Source organism: Eumetopias jubatus, unplaced genomic scaffold (genome assembly GCF_037043125.1).
Source record: "Eumetopias jubatus isolate StellerSeaLion01/CBP00866 unplaced genomic scaffold, mEumJub1_p1.0 scaffold_7, whole genome shotgun sequence".
NCBI lineage: Eukaryota > Metazoa > Chordata > Mammalia > Carnivora > Otariidae > Eumetopias > Eumetopias jubatus.
In genome coordinates this window covers 12,609,781-12,630,870 of record NW_028274813.1, presented here as the reverse complement: position 1 = coordinate 12,630,870, position 21,090 = coordinate 12,609,781, and the positions used below count along the sequence as shown (strand labels likewise).

General features: G+C 40.2%; 1 protein-coding gene across 2 annotated transcripts in view; it reads right to left on the bottom strand.

The window, feature by feature from the left end:
* The window catches only part of PPP4R3A (protein phosphatase 4 regulatory subunit 3A), a 37,900-nt gene extending 17,287 nt beyond the window's left edge, over window positions 1–20,613 (bottom strand). The window contains exons 1-4 of one of the 2 annotated variants that reach the window (XM_028098322.2): window positions 19,605–20,613; window positions 8,490–8,545; window positions 4,827–4,925; window positions 715–1,332 (exon numbers count right to left, since the gene is read on the bottom strand). In XM_028098322.2, coding sequence (XP_027954123.1) covers window positions 715–1,332; window positions 4,827–4,925; window positions 8,490–8,545; window positions 19,605–19,746 — 915 coding nt within the window. In that variant the 5' untranslated portion in view covers window positions 19,747–20,613. The remainder of the gene's footprint in view (window positions 1–714; window positions 1,333–4,826; window positions 4,926–8,489; window positions 8,546–19,604) is intronic. The other variant, XM_028098330.2, reaches the window with a different exon arrangement.
* Window positions 20,614–21,090: the final 477 nt, after the last annotated feature.

The following is a 21,090-nucleotide window of genomic DNA, read 5'->3' as shown; positions in this document are numbered from 1 at the left end:
AAGTCCTGCATCATGTTCATGCATGATCTTTAATCTTCACATGACTTTACAGGGTTGATGATAATACCATCATCCTTCAAATCAGGGAACTGAAGCTTTAAGAGGTTAAGAAAGTTGCCCAAGTAGCCCATGGCTATTAAGGGACAGGTAGAGCTGTAACTCATATTCATATCCAACTTCCCCATACTCTCATCTGGTACAAAAGCATGCCTTTTGGTGAGGAAACCTGCAACTATAATTTGCCAATATCTGCTATATTCCCTTGACCCTAACACTAGTCTTTAATATATAATGATCTGATAGTGCTACCAATTCTACCGAATTTATATTCTATATTTAATGACATACTTCTTGGCTTCTTCATTTTCTCTTTGAATCTATTCTATGCATAACTGACAGATTAATATACCTAAAATTCTACATTGAATCATTTTGAATTGAATGAATCATTCAATTCATTCCCCTGTAATTTCTTCAAGCTAGACTTCTTAATCACATTTATGTTCCCTGATGGAAACATAACAACCTTCTGGTCCCACAGTATATTATAATCTTTTCTAATATCACCCAAATACATACCTTTAGACAAAAATCGAAACTCAATTTAGGTATTTAAAAGGAACAGGAAATTGCTTCTGCTAAATCAATTAACAGTTTAAATGGTATCAATCAAGAAGGTATCTTTGTAAGTAGAAAAAAAATTATCTAACTCACCTGTAACATACCAACAATTTCTACCTTATTGAAAAAGATAAAGGAGTGAAGTGTTGATAACATATTTTCTTCAAAGACTGAAGGGGTAGGTAGAACCATATCTTGGATATACTGAACTCTGTATGTCTGATGAATTTTTTGTTTCAGCTCAGGATCTGATATGGGAATCACTTCTTTAAACTTGGCTGTTTTTGTTAGAAATTCTCTGTGTTTTCGTGGTTGTGATAAAGCAGGATCATATTCTAAGCATCCAATGACGTCCATTATACATTCCTCAGAGAACATAACTTCGAAAAGAGCAGTTCGATTCAAGAGGAAGATGCCTTTGATAATTTCATACAAGTGGTGCAGTCCTTCAATATTTTCCAAATCCTCACATACATGAAAAAGCTCTAAGAGCTTTTTAATATAACCCTCATTTTCCAGTGCTAGTGCAAGTTTTTCACGACGCAGGGGGGAAGGTAAAGATGATGCCACAAGTTCTGCAATTTCCTCAAGGCGACTTAATTCACAAGATGGCAATTCTAAACCTGGTGATGACATATCATCAAAACGCTCCTCTTCAGATTCATCTACAAGGTCCTGAGTGATGTCCACCGAAGGGTCCTTTCCTTGAACCTATTAAGTAAGATTTATGATAGCTGACAAAATATAACCAAGCAAATCTAAATGATATTCTTAGATGAATACAAGAGATGTTATAAGAATCCTAGCATATTCCAGGACAGCCACCACCAAACCCTTCAAAGTTTAACTTCAAATAAATATCAAACATCATAATGTGATCACAGAAAATACATGTTAATTGTAAGCAACAAGGAATATTTTAACATCAATTCCAGAAAGCAAGGGCCAAAGAATATGTACAAACTAGTTCTAGGCCAAAGTGGGTCACTGATGTGCTGTGAATGCTGGCTGGTGGCCCAAAAATATGAATAAGAAAACTGGAAAACAAATGTACTCACACAAAAATGAAACCATATAAAAAGTGACTGCAACATACATGTAGCAGAGCATAATGCAGTAGATCCCCCAAGAATATCTACTAAAAGCAAACAAACCATGGAAGTTTTCCTTTCTATTCACCCAAACCTGTAGCTTTCATGACACAACTTAGAAGTTTTTACAAATACATTTTGCGAGAAAAGAATATTTTCACCCAAAGTCAAGGACTTATTTGAAATGAGTTTTGCCATCTTGGCCCTTTAATTTGAGATACCATCACTAAAGCAGGCCAAGTTGAATGGTAATGAAATGGAAAAATTAGACCTTAAACAAAATGGCCAAGGAACTTAAATTGCTTAGGATGGTTAAGAGAGACTGTTAATGGATACTGGAGGGAAGAAGGCCTGGAATAGGTCTTGAAATATGTTGCAAATTGATATCATCTTGACCTTAACCCAGTGGACAATACCACTGAAAGGCAGCTAGGCACATTCACAGATTGTACCTGGCATGGTCTCAAGTTGGCTGGATTTGTTAACGACATAAATTCTCAATATAGCTTTAGACTACAGCTTTACCTAAAGAAATGTGCTAGCATTTGATTAAAAAGCCCAATGTAAAGGGACAAGAGCCCTTACTGTAATGAAAATGCTATCTTTTTTAGTTTATTTGCAAATATGAAGGCGAAGGCGGCCATCAAAATGGACTGTGGTTAGGATTTTCTTGGAATCTAATCTGCTCAGGGAATTAAAGTGGAACTGTAATGATTTGACAAATATGTTTCAGTCTTACTAAATGGAGCAATGCAAGAATGAAAACAAAAGAAAGGTAGAGTAAGCTAGAAGAGAGAGTCTTCCTTAAGAGAAAGGGTAAGTCTTAGCAGTCTGTCTGGACAGACACAAAGAAAATGAGAATGTGAAGGCCATGAGAGGTCTATAAGAAAAAAGAGATACGCCCAGACCTAATAACTACTGTCAAGGAAAATACTAGAAAATGGAGACTTTTTGCTGTTTCTACATCAAAAAATTATGAGTAGGGTTCAAAAAACAGAAAAACATCTAAGATCTCAGAGAGCAAAATATAATGAATTCTCTAGAACAAGCCAGGATCTAGAAATTGTTAAGTACAGACAGGATCATAAAATACTGGTAGAAAACAACACCTTGAATATAAAGTATGCACAAGTTGAAGGGGAAGATTAGAAAATAATCAAATAGCCAGTGATTCCTAGGAACGTTACTCTAGAGAAAGTATAGAAGTATACTACCCGTGCCCCAAGTGTAAATGAAGAACTACAGACTAAGGAAAAGTAAAGATCCGACAATTAAAGGAGAGCCAGGCCTGACAGCAATGCACTGAGTCCAGGTGTGAGTTAAATATTGGCTTAATAGAAGACTGTGTCCAGGGTGGGATTGTTTGACTCAGAAAAGTGAAGGAGAATGAGATCTGTCTGAGCAATGGGTGCTTCTAGCACACCCAAGCTCTTCAATCTCACCTCTCTTTCTATGGGAGAACTCCACAGGACACAGTCTAGAGGCAGGCTATCAAAACAACTGTATGGGAAAGAAAACAAAGAACAAATGTGAAGAAAATGTAAGTCCTTCACAGCAGAAGAAAAAGGAAGTTCGACAGGCAGGTTACTATATGAAAAAGACAGCTGAGTAGACTATCTAGCAGAAATAAATTCTACGAGGTAAGGAAACACTGTGCCTCAAGGACATGTAGCTTTATTAAGGCAGTGGCTCTCAAGCTTCAGGGTGCATGAGAGTCAGCTAAAGCAGGAACTGACAAACTAGAGCCAAATGTGGCCCACCACCAATTTTCATAAATAAAATTTTACCAGAAAAGAACCATGGCTGTTTATGTGTTATGTATGGCTACTTTCATATTACAATAGAAGAGTTGAATAGCTGTTAAACTGTATGGCCCACAAGGCCTAAAATATTTACTATCTCACCTTTTACAGAGAAAATCTGACCTAGAGGGCTTGTTAAAATATAATTCAAATACAATTACTGGGACCTAGTCACAGAATTTCTGATTCAGGGAGATCCGGGATGGGGGTTCCAGAATTTACATTTCTGGCAGTTCCCAGGTCATACTGCTGGCCTGAGGACCACACTTTTGAGAACCAATGAATTAAAGAATCTGTTGAAGGGGGCACCTGGGTGGCTCAGTCGGTTGGAGGTCCGACTCTTGGATTTCAGCTTGAGTTGTGGGATCAGCCCCATGTCGGGCTCCATGCTCAGTGGGGAGTCTGCTCTCATGTGTACACTCGCTTTCTCAAATAAATAAATAAAAAAAAAGGTAAAGAATCTGCTGAAGATTATTCTCTAATTAGAATAAATGTGGAGATAGAGAAACTGTCCTTAGGATGCAATGGTTTAAATGAGTGTATAACAAGAGCCAATGGCTTTGGCATATAATAAATGCAAAATAAGAGTGAATGATAAATGTACACCCGACAAGATTATGGAGATCATGTCATTAGACCAAGGCACTAGAGTCACCAGGCAATTCCACAATCAACTGAGAACATGTAAGATGAGGCTGAAGAGATAGTCAAGAGTCACAAGAAGCTACTGAATAAAGTGATACGATCAGATTGGCATATTTAAAAAGGTCACTCCATCTGTGATATGGATTTGGGAAGACCAATCAAGATGAAAGCAATAAAACAGGCAAGAAATGCTGGTGGCTTAGTAAACTGTGAGAGCAGTGAAAACAAGGGTAAGTGAATGGATTTAAGATTTATAATTAAAGGACTGAATGGATGTAAGTCATGAAGGAAGGATAAATAAAACCCCCAAGTTTCTGGTTTCAGCAACTGGATGACAGTGGCTGAGATGAGGGAGATGGGAAAATGAACAGATCTAGGGGAGATTATGTTTGGTTCTGGACTACCGAATCTGAGATACCAGGGAGCACTGAGGGAGGAGCTCTCAAACGCAGCTGGATACAGAAGTGTGGAGTTCAGCAAAGGTCTTAGCTGGACAGTTTAGGGTCAATAAATTGTACTTTCCTATAAATCAAACTTTTCACAGACAACAATGAATTTAAGAGATCAATAAGAAATGCTATTTATTTAAAATCTTGGGCATTAGCTAAAAGCACAGCAAAAAAAACCAAAATACTTAGCATGTTGATTTTCTAGTTTTTAAAATTACCTGACATATTTTCTCCCAAATTTCATCACATCCAGCTTTTTCCTGAAAGCTAAGGGCCAAGTCATAATTTTCTGCTTCAGACCACACAATCAAAGTGTCCTTGAGAGAAAAGAGAGTCTGATTAACATCCATTAATCATCACAAACTACTTCCAAGTACAAGGCAAATGAACAAAGAAACAAAGAATTGAGAACAGTACTAAGCAACATTGATACTGTGATTGACAATGCCTTTTCACACCTAGTTCTGTCCGGTCTATAAAATGAAAACAATGTTTTCCTTAAGAAGTTAACCAGAATATGAAAAGCACCACAAAGTGACCAATCTAAATGTACTAAAAGATACAAACTAAACATTATATCAATTCTTTGCTTGCATATTAGGTTACATTTTAAGCTCTAGTAAAACTGCCCAGAGAGGAAGTCTGAGCATTCAGTAACTATGACATGTCAGGAGGGTGGAATTAATAACCAAAACCCCTTCTCCCATCTCTCTATTATCAGCATTGGATGTTCTTTACCTGAGACACACAAGGCCCATGAAATTATTGGTATATCTTAATATTTGAGATTTTATCTGGATAGCACTTTTTTTTTAAACTTTCACCAAAGTGCTATGGTTCAAGAAGCAAGATGCTCCTACCACCCACAGCCCCTCCTGTTCAGAGACTTTTATTTAATGATAGTTAAGTTTAATTAACAGTTCAACAGTTTTTATTACGATGTAATCTCTGCAAAACACTACACTTACAGTACTGACACCATTTTATATTCCCTGTAGTACAGTCTGTATTCTACAATATGCATAGTATAATAAAAATATTTACAGGGTCTAAGGTATCCTTCCAAACTTACTGACAGTAAAATAAACATATACACTGTTTCAGAGCCATCAATCATTTCAAAAGAGAGCCCTCTCATTGAGAGAGGTTTGTGAATCATCTTATATATGAAATACTGAATAGCACTAGGGAGAGTTACATTTTAAAAAAAGAAGCCTGGGGGACGCCTGGGTGGTGCAGTTGGTTAGGCGTCTGACTCCTGGTTTCAGCTCAAGTCATGATTTCAGGGTCGTGAGATCGAACTCCCCTCGTCTGGCTCCGCACTCAGTGCAGAATCTGCCTGAGATTCCCTTTCCTCTCCCTCTGCTCCTCCCATGTGTGCGCATGCCCTCCCTCTCTCTCTCAAATACACACACACATATAAAAAAATATTTTAAAAAATTAAAAAGAGCCTAACCTAACAGCGATCATGTAGCAGTTTGTCAGGCTGGTCCAAAGAGAAGAATTAGGAGAAATCAGTGTTAGAAGGATAGGAGTACAATATAAAGAAAAAAATAATTCAGTCTGACTAATAAGTAACTAAAAGGAGCCAAGCAAAGGCTAGATGAGCATCTATAGGGAAGATAAAAGTTCCTATATTAAGAAGGAAACCGAACTAGACCATCTTTAAGGTACTTTAAAAAATGTTTACATGGAGGCAGTTTCTAATACTTTTCACTATCACAGATACCTCTTACTGTACACAAATGGATCCCCTGATTTTGTCTGCTAAACCGCATGTTAATTCTTTTCAATTATGTAACTGTCAGTGAGGACCAGTAGTCTCTCACTGAACTAAAGGGATACCAGCCACAAGTAAATAAATGATAATTTGATTGGGCCGCACCACATTACTAATAGAAAAATCCACAATTTTTATTCCAAATTTTATAAAAGAGGTCAAAGACCCCTTTTTCCTATCTTCATGAACTTCTAGAGATCATAGATACCACGTAGGCATCTGTTCCACAGTGACTAAGTAGCTGTTCAAACTCAAAATAATTTATATTAACATTGTAAGATCAAGGGACACCTGGTGGCTCAGTTAAGCATCTGCCTTCAGCTCAGGTCATGATCCCAGGACACTGGGATCGGGAGTCCCACATCAGGCTCCTTGCTCAGCAGGGAGTCTGCTTTTCCCTCTGCCTCTCCCCCTGCTTGTGCTCAAGCGCGCTCCACACACACACACACACACACACACACACACACACACACACACACACACACACACACACACACACCATAAAATCAACACACCAGGAATTAGTCAGCTGTGTAGCCTCCCTGAGTCTGTTTCTTCATCTTTAAAATGGGTATCGTACATACAGGTACAAAACCGGTGATAAAGACCCACTGAAACAAGCCTAAAACCAGTATCACACTGGTAATAAGGTAGATTTAATACAACCATAAGCAATTACACTGGTACAATATAAATTCAGAATGATCTGTAGGCTTAAAACAGGGCACAACTAGACATACGCTCTTAAATGCCCATTTGACAAATTTAGAAGTTTGAAAATTTTTAGGAATTGCTCTTCTGTTTTCCTTGAAGAGTCTAATTTTCACGAAATCATCTTATTTATCATCCAACAACCTACAGCTTCAGACATAGGGATTTCTTCATTCATCCTCAAAACAGACTTGTTCTTTTTCTTCAGATGTGCTTTTACTCTTCAACTGACTGAAACCTCAAAATACAAATTTACGTATTTAAGTACAGATTATCAAAGGCAAAATACTCTAGTCTCCAGCCACTCCAATCAAACCAGTTTTCTTAACACTAAATGCAACAAAGTATTAGTAGACAATTAGACTATCAAGAAAATATTTCATATTGTACCAAATGTTTTTTTAACAAATAAATCACCATTAAGCAGACTTACGAGTTAATATCAGCTTTTCTATATACTATCTGTGTGACCTCAAGGAGGTCACAATCTTCAGGGATCATCTAATGCACAAAATAAAGCCAGCACTAACTTCCTTCTAGCAGTATCTTAATGGTCAATGATGAAGCAAAGCACTTTATAATTTATTTATAGAGTAATATATTCATAAAGTAATATACACATATGAATGTGCTAACAATATTCTTTATTCTAAATTTATTTTATTTCTGTACCTTGAGAGCACTGAGGGACTGACACCACCTTCACTGACTTTGTACAGCACTCAGTGTATCTGGGTGCGTGTGTGTACGTGTATTCTGAGTAAACACCTTTCGATGATAGTGCTAGTAGGTCTACCAAGTAGAGAAAGATTTACTTTCAGATATTCCTTGTTCATCTGAAGGGTATGAGATAGAGTGTACTAAAACCAAAAGATGCCTTAACATCATTACTCTATTATCATATTCTTATAACGTCCTATTCAGGCTATGCAAGAAATCAAATTTTTACCTACACTAGGTTGCGTATAGGGACAGAAATGTCCTTCTGCACTAGCATCTACAATAGCAAAGGAAGTAGTTTCTACCATTTCGTTATGTTAATAGCTGATTATTAGTCAGTGGTCACTTTTTCTTCTTTAGATAGAAACAAGAAAGCTGTATTGTTTTAGTTTAAACTTTTGAGTATTAAGTCTTAGTTACAAGAATATATGGAGCAAAAACTTAGCTTAACTGGAAGCAATTTTTTGCTGGCTCAAGCAAGTTTAAAATAAAATGATTGCTTTAGACACCATAGAGATTGGCTAAAATCATGTTTTAGAATTAGGCTGGGAAAGTATGTTTTAAACTGTTTTTAATTTTTCACTGTAAGGAATCGATGGTAAATTTTCCCTTAATCACCCAACTGAGAGAATAATATACAAAGTAAAACACAACATCTTCAAAATTTTACCTGTTGTTTCTGATATGCAGTGTTAGGATTTATTTTGGACTCTAAAAGTAGAGAACCTGGGAAACAGAAAAACAAAACATTCCATTATGTAATTGCAAACCAGCGTAATTACATTCCATCACATACACACACACTTCCTTTCCTGGACACTTGATACACATGTAACTTCAGTTAAGGAAATAGTATTTTAAAAACAAGTTTAAATAGAATAAAACCTGTAAAGTAAACATGCATAAAGCACTTAAGGAGGACACGATTATCTGAAGAGTAAGGACTGGATGGTAACAGAAATCTAACAACTTATGGGCAGCACAGGGCCGTGAAACGGCACAGCATGAAGCCAGGTGACCTGAATTTAAATCTCCAACATACATTATGACTTGGATACGATCCACTGCCCCAGTACAGCCCCACATTACACTTCACCTTCAGAAAGTCTTTTACTTCTGTTACAGAATTATCACACTTCATCTTCAAATGATCATTTTTTTCCTCATAGTAAAGTAATTTTAATTTGCACATTTCTGTCTTTTCCCTGGCCATAAGACTTGTGATATTCAGAAAATAACTACTGTTTTATAACAAAGAGCAAATTTTAAGACCAGCTTTACGCCTCTCCCTTCACTCTAGTTCCAGTTTATCCCCAAAGTACTATCTAAAGACAAGTACTGCCCCACAATGCTTAAGCAGCAACAATTTTCTCTGTAGCTGTCCTTCATCCAAATCTTTCATTTTTTCTATTACATGTCACCATTACTTTCCCATTCCAAATAGTGGCTAGGCAGCTGAGAAAAGGGTGCTTAACATTCCCAAATTTAATTAGTTTCCTTTTATGTTAAAGTTCATTTACTAATCTTATGATACTGTCCCATTTAGTGATTTATTGACCGTTCACTCCTCTGTGCTCAGAACAGTGCTAAGTGATACCGAATACAGTAAAATACCAGCATTTACCAAGATGTAAGGACTTAATTTGCAAACACCCTGTGCACACGAACAGCCTCCCATTTCACTTGAATCCTCCTACTGTGTCTAGCACAGATAAACTTAACTCCAAATGTGTCTTATTCTTTCTATACTTAAGGTAACTAAACAGTCTCCATATTTTTCCCACCTGTTACTCCCAATACCCCATTTCTTTAGGTTTTTTTTTTTTTTTTACTATTTCTGGCTGAGGTTCAGACAAGTATCCTCACATTCTAGAAGAAATTTGTTTTAATCTCTCCTCTTCTCCCAACCTTTGCCATATTAATTAAAATAAATTTCCAGTGCTTCAATTTTCTTTATGCACAATTACTGGTTTTATTTTAGTAATTATAAAGAGTTGTCTACTGAGGCATTCATAACAAGAAAAAGCAGCAAGCAAATGAACTCAATGTCTAGAATCCCTCAAAAGTATTAAGTCTCCAACTTTCTTTGTAAATATTCTTCCATTGTTTTTTGTACATACAATAACAAAAATTGCAATCTATATCATTTCCCAGTGAAATCAGAGTAGGTCTGGTATATTATGGATCAAACTTAACTTTTTGTGGCAAATAATTATACTTAAAATGTGGTTTCTAGGAGAAAAACATTCCAAAAAACTACTCTGAAATATATCATGTCCTGAAAAACAATCCATCTCTAGAAAACTACATAAATAACAGAATGAAACAACTAGATTACTTTAAAACATTCAGAAGATGCAAAAGGTCTAGTGTCCTAGTGTAAGTCCTAAGTAAGGCTCTTTAAAAGTTAAACCGCACAGGGGCGCCTGGGTGGCTCAGTCATTTAAGCGTCTGCCTTCGGCTCAGGTCATGACCCCAGGGTCCTGGGATCGAGCCCCGAGCCTGCCTCTCCCTTTCCCTCTGCCAGCCTGCCGCTCCCCCTGCTTGTGCTCTCTGTGTTAAAAAAAAAAAAAAAAAAAGTTAAACCGCACAAAACCACACCTACCCAAAAGAAAATACTGGACATCACTGATAAATGATAATTGGATATGATCAAAATCAAAATCTGTGCTACAAATAATACCATTAAGAATGTGAAAAGACAACACAGAGAATGGGAAAAAATATCTGTAAATCATGTATCTGATAAGGACTTTCTATACAGACCTCTGACAACCAAATTTTAAAAATCGGCAACAGATGTGAATAAATACTTCTTGAAGAAAGATACACAAATGGACAAATGAACATATGAAAAGACACTCAACATCATTAGTCCTTAAGGAAATACAAATCAAAACCACAAATAAGAGACCATTTAATACCTGCTAGGATGCCTATAATCAAAGACAGTGCTGCCAATAACAAGTGTTGGCAACCACATGGAGAAACTGGAACCCTCATGCATTTTGCCTGTGGGTATGTAAAAAGGCATCCACTTTGGAAAACAGTTTGGCAGTTACTCAACTGCTACTTACCAACAATTCCATTCCTAGGTGTATACCCAAGAGAAATGAAAACATATGCTCACACAAATATGTGTACATGTTCTTAGCAGCATTTCTCATAGTAAAAAAGTGCCAACAATCCAAAGGTCCAAAACCTAATGAATAAAATACTGTTCAGCTACACACAAAAAATACATGCCGGATGAACCTTGAAAACATTACAAGTGAAAGAAACCAGTCACAAAAGACTATATATTTTATATAAAATGTACAGAGTGTGCAAATTAGAGAAAGATGTGTAGATTAGTGGTTGTTTAGGGAGGAAAGGGGGAGTGAATGGGTAGTGACTGCTAATGGGTACATGACTTCTTTCAGAGAGAACAAAATATTCTAAAATTAGATTGTGGTGGGGCGCCTGGCTGGCCCAGTCAGTAGAACATACAACTCTTGATCTCGGGGTTGTAAGTTTGAGCCCCACGTTGGGTATAGAGATTCTTAAAAAATTAAAAAGACTGTGGGGATAGTTGCATGACCCTGTGAATATACTAAAAAAACAATGAATTATACCCTTTGAATGGGTGAATTATATAGCATATGAACAATGTTAATTTTAAAAAAGGGTATAAATATTCATACAGTGGAATACCACTGTAATGTTAATGAACCAAATACATGAATGCAACATATATGACTCTTATAAACATGAATGAAAGAAACCTCAGAGAAAAATATGTACCCTATAATTCTATTTACATAAAGTTCAAAGAGTAGCAAAAATTAATCTATGGTGCTAGTGGGCAGGGGGAGATAATGACTGTGAAGGGGACATGAAGCAGGCTTCCTGAGTGCTGGTTATTTTGTGAAAATTCACCAAGCTGAATACTTACCATTTGTGTAACTTTCTATTATACTTCAAAACTTTTTTTTTTTTTAAGTTTAAGAGTAGGGGTAAACAACATATGGCACAGAGGGGTGAAGTTAGCACTTCAAATTGTGCTTTCAAGAAACACACCTGAAACACTGGGTGTCAACTATACTTCAATTAAAAAAAGGAAAAAGGACGGGGTGCCTGGGTGGCTCAGTAGGTTAAGCATCTGACTCTTGATCTCAGCTCAGGTCTTATTAGTGTCAGGGTCATGAGTTCAAGCCCCATGCTGGGCTCCATCCTGGGTGTGGCCCGTACTTAAAAGGAAAAGGAAAGAAAGAAAACCACACACCTGACTTGGCTGCTACTAAAACAAAACAAAAACCAGCAGGGGTTAACTATTATTTTTCAAGTACCAATCCCTTTTGCATTTGCTTCGAAACTCTCCGTAAAGTTACAGGGTCAGGGAAATTAGAAAGGAAAAATCCCAAACCGAAAGCTGGAAGTGTGCCCTCCCAAAGCCCTAGCTAAAACAAGAATAAGTAGATAACTGGAAGCTTCTGGTATTGGCAAGTTTTTCTTTACTGGGCCATTCAAGATGTTAAGGAAAAATCTCTCTCCTGAAACACATCACAGACATATCCCATGGCTTTGGTCTAAGACACCACCTTAGGAAGTCTAGCTCTGGTCCCCAAATACCATGCTCCCTAGGAAATCGGTAGGCTGTAGAGGTTGCAGCATGGGAAACTGCCTTTTAGTTTGGGGGCTAGGATAGTAACAAAGACACATTTCTAGTTTTATTTCTAGGCCATCTATTAGGTTCCCTTCCCCCATCTCAGTTTCTACTGGATCAAGTTATCAGTGCTTTTCCAATCAACAGAAAAAGATCCAGCTGAGTGTTAATACGCATTAACACAATCCTTTCTCCCAACAAGTTTACTTGTATCAGTGGCTATAGCTAGAGTACTGGGAACAGCAATTCCATCCTAGTAATATATGGGTATGGCTGGGAATGTAGAGTTCAACTGTAGGTGAGAGGCATTTATCATGGTAACAGAGACAAGAGGAGAGAAATGAGGAAGATGGTCCTTAGTAGCAGACCTCAAGCAACATATCGCAGGAGGTACAGATGGTTCTCATTAAGGGGAACACATGCTTTTGATACAGGGTAGGTTCAGTTTATCTTAATAACTGAAGCACATATGCACAACGGCCCCCACCCAAACTTATTTGAGAAACATACCTATCCTCTCCAATAAAATAGATGCCCTTATCCCCCAAGAAGAATTCACTCTCACCCTCTCCATGACACCTCCTCCTCACCATCCGACAAAGACACTCCATCACACAGACCAGAGAAAGAAGAGCCTACACAGCAAACCCCAATATCAAGACTTGAGAAAGGCCTTCCCACCTTCAACCTAAACACTTGGAAAGGAAATATGGAGACACAAAGAAACATCAAGACAGTGATCACACTAAGGGGAATGCATCAATACATGTAATTCACTTTGTCATTGCAGAATCCATTCATTCAGACCACTAGCAAAATCAACCATCTTCAGGTGAACTAAAGAGTATTCCTGCACAGCAAGTGCTTGTGAGTCTGTTCCATAGAAGCTCTGATAGGCCTACAAGTCCATATTTATACACATACTTCTTCAAAAAATAAAGAGGGTCCTTAATTAATTCTGGTTTACTATTACTACAGTCAACTTTTTGAGAGGGTCATTTTATCTTTCTCTACCAAGCTTTTAAAACATAGTCCTCTTTAGGGGTGCCTGGGTGGCTCAGTTGGTTAAGCGACTGCCTTCGGCTCAGGTCATGATCCTGGAGTCCCGGAATCGAGTCCCACATCGGGCTCCCTGCTCAGCAGGGAGTCTGCTTCTCCCTCTGATCTTCTTCCCTCTCGTGCTCTCTATCTCTCATTCTCTCTCTCAAATAAATAAATTAAAATCTTTAAAAAAAATAAAAAAAAACATAGTCCTCTTTGGTTCAACAGTTCTAGGAAATTAGCCTACATCTTCACACAGTGCCAAGTGTATGAACAAGTAAGTCACTAGCAGTGTCTGTAATGGTAAAAATCTAAAAACAATCTCTACGCCAGCTGTTCTCAATGTGTGGGACCTCAGGGAGTGTGGAAAATCAACACTATTTTCATAGTATTACTACTAAGACGTTATTTACCTTTTTCACCCTTATTTTTCTCAGGGTCTATACTGTGTTATTGCAAAAGACTGAATGCAGAAGCAGGTTAAGAATCCTTTTTTAAAAATTAAACCAGACATTAAAAAGATTTGTAAAACTGTAAAACAGTGACGTTCTTCTCACTGAATTCTGACTTAAAAGCTTTTTAAAGAATTAGTTTTAAATTCTAATGTGGCAAATATCAGTAGCTACAACTCACATAAACAAAAGCTTTTGAGCATCCCCAATTTTAAGAGAAGAAAGGTATCCTGAGGAAGAATTTTTCACAAATGCTGTTCTAATGCCACCAACAGTGCACTGTGTGAATTAAATATATACAACGAAATACTGTGCTACTCTTAGATGACAGATCTGTGTATCCTGACATAAACAGATGCCCCAAATAGACAAAAAGGAGGTCTATACACTCAGGAAATGGGGGAACAACGGTATAGGACGGGAAATGCCACCCAGAACATCACCAAGACAACTGCGGATAGAAGCCGTCAAACACAGATAAGCAAAGATGGACAACATTTAGTACAATTACGAGTATACACAATTTTAGGTCATTAAAAATGTTCCCTCCCTGCTTCACAACATCTTTGTTTTTCCTGTAAAATGAAATGTGAGAGCTTTTCTTGTATTCTGTTGCCAATCCCCAATACACCTCTATCAAAACAAACACCTCCAGGGAATGGGGTGAGAAGTAGCTGGTAGTGCAGAGTGAAATATCATTCCAAAAGTGTTTAAATCAGAGAACTACAACTAGTGCCTGCAGCCTGGATCCAGCCAGCAGACAGCTTATTTGAGTCATACTCTAACACACATACTCATATACTGAATTCATGCAAATATTTTAAAATGGAAAGATTGTACATTAAAAAAAATCTAGATTTCTGGCTGAGTGCAGGAAAAAAAAAGACCACTGAACTATCCAATCAAATAATCAATACAGGAAGACTTATGGTTAGAAAAAATAACATGTCATAGGGTTGTTGCATTAACTAAAAATTCATATTGAAGTGCCTACCCCAGCATCTACTACATAACCAGCACCCAATACTTGTTTTTCTTAGAGCATGGACAAAATATCATTTCATGAGCATCACTGAGTTGTTGAACAGTAGAAAAATTAGTAATGATAACAACGATCCAGAAACACGTTAGAACAAAAGGTTAGCCAACAGGTTTTTACACTGCTTAAGAAAAACATTTCAGTATATAATATTTAGGAACCATTCCAAGAAAACTGTAAAGATTTTTAATCTTTCAGATACAGTGTTTTTTAGCTAGAAATTTCACTTGTTTAGAAGATAACACTTCCTTTCACTGGAGAAATGAGATATTAGAGAGTTTCTGTAACTTTTATGGTTCTATTTTCAATATCAATCTACCAACCAATCAGATTCAGGTAGTTACAGAAACATAGGTCCTGGTCTTAGTTTAGATTTGGATAAATACTTAAGGATTTCAGAATGACAAGATCCAGCTCTGTCACTCCATAGTAAGCAGTTCAACATCTAGGCATTGCTGATATGTTGTCCTTATCAATGCTCAAAACTAAGGGCAGGAGCTTAAGTACGGTGCTTCATTAGTGGGAAGAAAACACCATCAAAAATGAATCGAAGTCCAAAATATCATCTGGACAGGACACTAGTGTAGGCTTTAAACCTAGTCTGTGTTCCCGCTCCTGATTTTGTGGCTCACGATTATACACGGCATTTAAAAACTGAAACGAAGGCTTGGGGCGGGGGTAGCTTTACATCACAAGGTCCCATGCCTGCATCAGGCTTTCACTAACTCAGGCCCTATCACCTATACCCAGCGTGGCTGATGGACTTCAAACTGTCAGAAGTTACCACACACAGATGATAAATAAGGGTTTGCTTACCCTAGGCCTAGTAATTTTCTACAAAGTAGGTCTACATAAGAAGAAAAAAAAAGGGGTTTAAATGAACTTTTCGAAGTATTTCTTCCAGTACTGACACTGAGCTCTTCTCAGTAGCTAAATCTGGAATGCTTACTGTATGCGAGATTCTATACTGCTTACTAATTTATAAGAGCAAAAAAAAAATTGCTGGTACTTATCTCTGTTCATTTCTTTCACCACAACAGCCCAAACAAAACAAAACAGGCTTTCCACCTAAAGTGCTCTGACCTCCTTTTCTAATTATAGTGGGGGTGAGGCACTACCTACAACCAAATTCTACAAGAGGCAGAGGTACAGGATTCTAGTTTTTACCATTAGCTAGCAGTACTAACTTGAACAAAACATTTCCCCATGTCTCATTTTCTTCATGCCTCAAATAACACTGAAAATTTAACCTTTTAAGAGGCAACTCAGGTAACAGATGAACTATTCTGAAATGTAAAAATTATAAAACTTAAGGTAAAAACCAAATATAAGAACACTATTCTTGATGCTTGGCAAGTAATCCAGAATAAAGAGCATGGATTTGATTTTATGTTAAAAAGACATCCTTCAGTGTGTGGAGAAATTCCAAAGTCTTTATCAATTCTAAAATTGGAAGGTGGAAGTGGTAAAAACCATAATGCAATAGCAGAATTATTTGAACATAAAGTGACAAGGCAAGTAAGGGACGACATTACCCTTCACGCAACCTAACGGGTACAGCATAAACTGAAAGAAGAAAAAAACAATACCAAGTAATTTTTTTTGTTTGGAAGATGGAACTTTGCAGGTAGCTGGCTATGACAAAAACCCGAGAAATGAGGTAATCTATCTTCATTAAAGAAAGGGCTATGTTCCTACAATACACTTTGCCAGTAGGAACCTACTGAATAAGGATGCAACCTAGAGGGGCGCCTGGGTGGCTCAGTCGTTAAGTGTCTGCCTTTGGCTCGGGTCATGATCCCAGGGTCCTGGGATCGAGCCCCGCATCGGGCTCCCTTCTCAAAGGGAGGCCTGCTTCTCCCTCTCCCACTCCTCCTGCTTGTGTTCCCTCTCTCGCTGTCTCTCTGTCAAATAAATAAATAAAATCTTAAAAAAAAAAAAAAAAAAAAAAGATGCAACCTAGAGAATGGGCTCAGTAGCTTGGCCGGACATCTCTCTCCTCCAAGGAAAGGTAAGCTACAGAGCTGCCAAACCATCCAGTTCAGAGGAGAAAGGCAGACTTACTCAGAAAGATGTGCGCTGTTAACAGGGAGGCCACAAGTACTTCCATTCAATAATTACCTTCCTGATTTTCAGTTTAGTGTATAAGCACCTCTAACAAGATAAAGGATTCATTTTATGGAAAATCAGAAATGCTTTCCACTTTGCTCACCACAATAAAAAGAAAATTCTCAATTATCCCATAATGGAGAATGGGAGAAGCAGACAATAATGGATGACCCAAACTAGCAGTCTGTATAAAAACTCCCACATGGCTTGGACATAAACTATAATTTTAAATATCTTTAGGCTAAAAATTCTTTTCATGTTCTTTGAAATAAACTTTGAGCCTTTAAGTATAAAGCAGCAAACGCAAGTAGGACAGCAGTAAGGGATTTTAAAACACACTATAAACAGTTAATGATTATTAATAAGTCTCAAGCCAAAGGCTGTCTGAGCCTCAGTTTCCGCATCTGCAAAATATGACTAATAATAGTACTTTTATCAGCAGATACAAGTAAAGAATCTCTAGCACACAGTAGGCACTCAATAAATTTTGATTATCATTCCTATTTGGAGTTTTCCTGTTAGGAAAAAACAATCATCAAACTAGAGATTATTAATGACAGTATTTCGTAAGTATGCTGCAATCCTCTACGCCCATTCTTTGGATTTAGTTTTCCTTACATCTTAAATTAACAAGGGCACATCAGTTACATTTATTTCAGCTCTCTTTTTTCTATCAATATGTAAAAATAAAATAGATAAAAAATTAAGGCCTTTTTGTTTTTGCCATTCAACCTGTTTCACTGCAAAGTCCCAAACTTTCCCCAAGGGAGGATGGGAGTTTAGGGGCTATTTCCAAAGTGGTAAAAATAAAAATGGGAAAAAAACCAGATCCCTACATTAGGTTAGTAGAGTGGGACTCCCTAGGATAGTATGACATTAAAACTTAATGCTTAAAAACACTTTAAACAAAGGACTCTGTATAATGTGTCCAATTAAGTATGTGATGTGGTTATTCGTTAGTTATGAGATTTCAAAGAACTGATCACAAATCTACACAAACTTTCATCTGGAAGTTAAATGAACATACAAAGCCCATACTTTTCAACTCAGTATGTGAAAAGTTTTCCAAACATGCAAAGAAGGAGATGTGAGAGTAGTTGGTGACTATGTGATAAACACATACAAAAGCACACCAACACATTCAAACTTGTATTTTTAAGATGCAAATAAACAGGCCTCAGAAAAATATACCCAATGTATTCAAAATCCTTTAAATGCCTCTGAAAGGAAGTTAATTTCTCTCCAATTAAGTTATTCGGGATAGTCTTATAAAGATAACCTGTGGGCAATATAACTCTAATTTACAATTTTTCAATTCAAATTGAAAATCAATGTCCCTAGAGTCTTTAATTACAGAAGGGTGAGTCTTGTTTGTTTTTCATGAAATTGGGAGTTCTGGGTTGAAAGTCCAATTAAAATTCCTTGAGACGAGTTTGTAATAATTCAGATACAGAACAACTACAATTGTAACAAACAAATAGCTAGAGTGAAATTATAGACTAATGTAACAAGACAGGTTTTCCAATTCAGAAGAAACAATTTGGAAATACTTTCACTAAGGGAAATTCAAGGTATGTCACAGAGGGAAGTGGCAAACCCTAAACAAAGTTTTGAAAAATGTGAAACACTTATTTTCAAACGACTGGGTGTTTGAACCGTAAGGGCTATTTCAAAATATGTGAAGCATAGGCACTACAGCAAATACCAAAGGTTTTAAAGTTATCTGCCCACTTCTCCTCACCTGTTAACTGAACCAAATTGTGATTTTTCACTTAAGTAATCAAAAAAGCTCGCATAAAATAGTTCCACACTTGCAAGACGTTTACACAAACTGTACACAAAATTCTGCATTATTAGTGAAAAAGACAACACTGGGAAACACAAATCTATCTTCTCAAGATAAAGAAGCATTTTCTCTGCCGAATGCAGAGTTGCCAGATCCATGAACCGGTGTTGCCAACTTGCAACAGGATCAAAAAAATGTAGCAGAAAAACAGTTTTAAAAGGGCGCGGGGGGGGGGGGGGGGGGAGGCCACAGCAAAACGTTCTCCAAAGAGTGAAACACCTAAGAACTTTCTTCGCTCCGAGAAAGTTTCACGCCTGCTTTACAGATGAGTGAACTAAGGCAGAAGATCGGATTAATCAGTGCCTTTCTCAAGGTCACTCTAGTGCAAAAGAACAGCACGGTCCGGGCTCCCGATCCTAGGCCCCCGACCTCTCCACACGCCCAGGCAGCACAGCTCAAACGTGCTGGGCTCCCCTCGTCCCCGCAAGAGCACCCAGGCGCTGGCAAGAAAAAGACATTTCCAGCGCTCTCTATGCAGCTCACTCCGAGAGGACTGGGGTGCTGGTGGCCCGCCCTCCCCCAGAGCGGCAGCCGCCCCCAGCCCCAGTCGCCCCCTCCGTTCTCTTAGAAGACCAGTGGCCCCCCAACAACCAGGTATGTGGCCCGGAGCCGTGGGGGAAGGCAAGGGTCCCGCCGCAAGGGGCTTCACTTACCATCGCTCTCGGCCCTGACGAGCAGGGACATGCCCTTCAGCCGCTCCACGTAGCCGGACGACACATGCCCGGTGCCCCGGTCGTCCCACTGCCGGTCCTCGTTGAGCGTGTAAACCTTCACCCGCCGCCGGGTGTCGGTCATCGTGCCGCCCGGGGGCCGGGGCAGAGGCCCCGGTGGAGTCGCCCAGGAAGGGGGGCCGGGACACGCGGGAGCCAAGGCGGGAGGACGCCCGCAAGCGGAGGACCCACGGGCCTCACTGCCGCCGCTGGCCGCCGCGGGACCGCGGGACCGCCCGCATGGCCCGCTCCCGGGCCCGACCTCTGGGCCCCGGTCTTTCCTCGCCTCCGACTCCTCAGCGCTATTGTCCAAGCCCGGCGAGCCCGGCCGCCCCGAAGAGGGGCGCGCAGCGCTTCACAGCCTCCCGGCCCGATGCGGTAGGAACTCGGAGCGCCGGTCACTGCCCTGCTCCCGCCTCCGCCATGATCTCCGCGAAGCAGCTTCCCGCGCCGCCGCCGCCTCCTCAGGCCGCCGCCGCCATGTTTTCCTTCCTTATACCTGGCCCTGCCACCGCAGCCAGTGGCTCCGCTCCGCTCCTCTGCTTCAAACGTCCCAAGCCGAGGGGCGTCTGCTCTTCCTGCAACTGCTACCACTGCGCAGGAGACTGCGAGAGCCCCCAGGCGCACGAGCGCTCCTGCCTCCTGGAAGTCCCTTTCCCTTGGCCGCCGCCGCCGCCTCTTCCGTCTTCCTCACACAGCCAAAGCCGCCGCCATCTTGGTTCGCCCCTCAATAGCGGCGCGCGGGGCCACCCAGGCAGCAGCTGCAGGGGCGGCCCGTTGGCCCCACCATTTAAAGAGACAGGAGCGAGGTCGGGAGCCTCGCTGCGGCGGAGGCTTCGGACGGAGGCGGGAGGCGGGCGCCGAGCCGCCGAGGTGGCGGGAGCGCAGGGAGCGGAGGAGGCGGAACGCTGGTCGCGCCGGTGACGGCCCGGGGCTCCCTCGCGCTCCCTGCACGCACCGTCGTGCGAGCGCGGGGCGGTGTGTGCGCCGTCGCGCCCTGTGTTCGTCATCAGCCCAGCTCGGGGATTCGAAAGGGGCGTGGAGCCCGCCTCCGGCCTCGGCGCGCCTACCCGCCGCGCGCCTGGCGTCTCCGGCTCCGAGGGCGGCCGTCTTCCCGGTTCCTCGTTGTCCGGCAGCCGCAGCCCCTGCCTGCCCTACAGGCGCCGGGCTACGTCGCCCTCGGGCTCTCCCGCGGCACCTCCGCCTTCGCCTCCCTGTCCACGAGTGTCCTCTCCTGGGCGCCGGGAGCGCACAGTTGGGGAGGCGCCGGAGCCTCGCGGACTTGGGGCGTTTCTCCTTCGCGGAGAAAGTGAAAAGCTTCCGGGAAAGGCCGCAGGTTTGCGTGGCGAGGGCAGCCGCACGTCTTGGGAGCCGCAGTGGGGCACGCACTGGTATGGCGAGTCTAGAAACGGGACCGCTGGCACCGAGC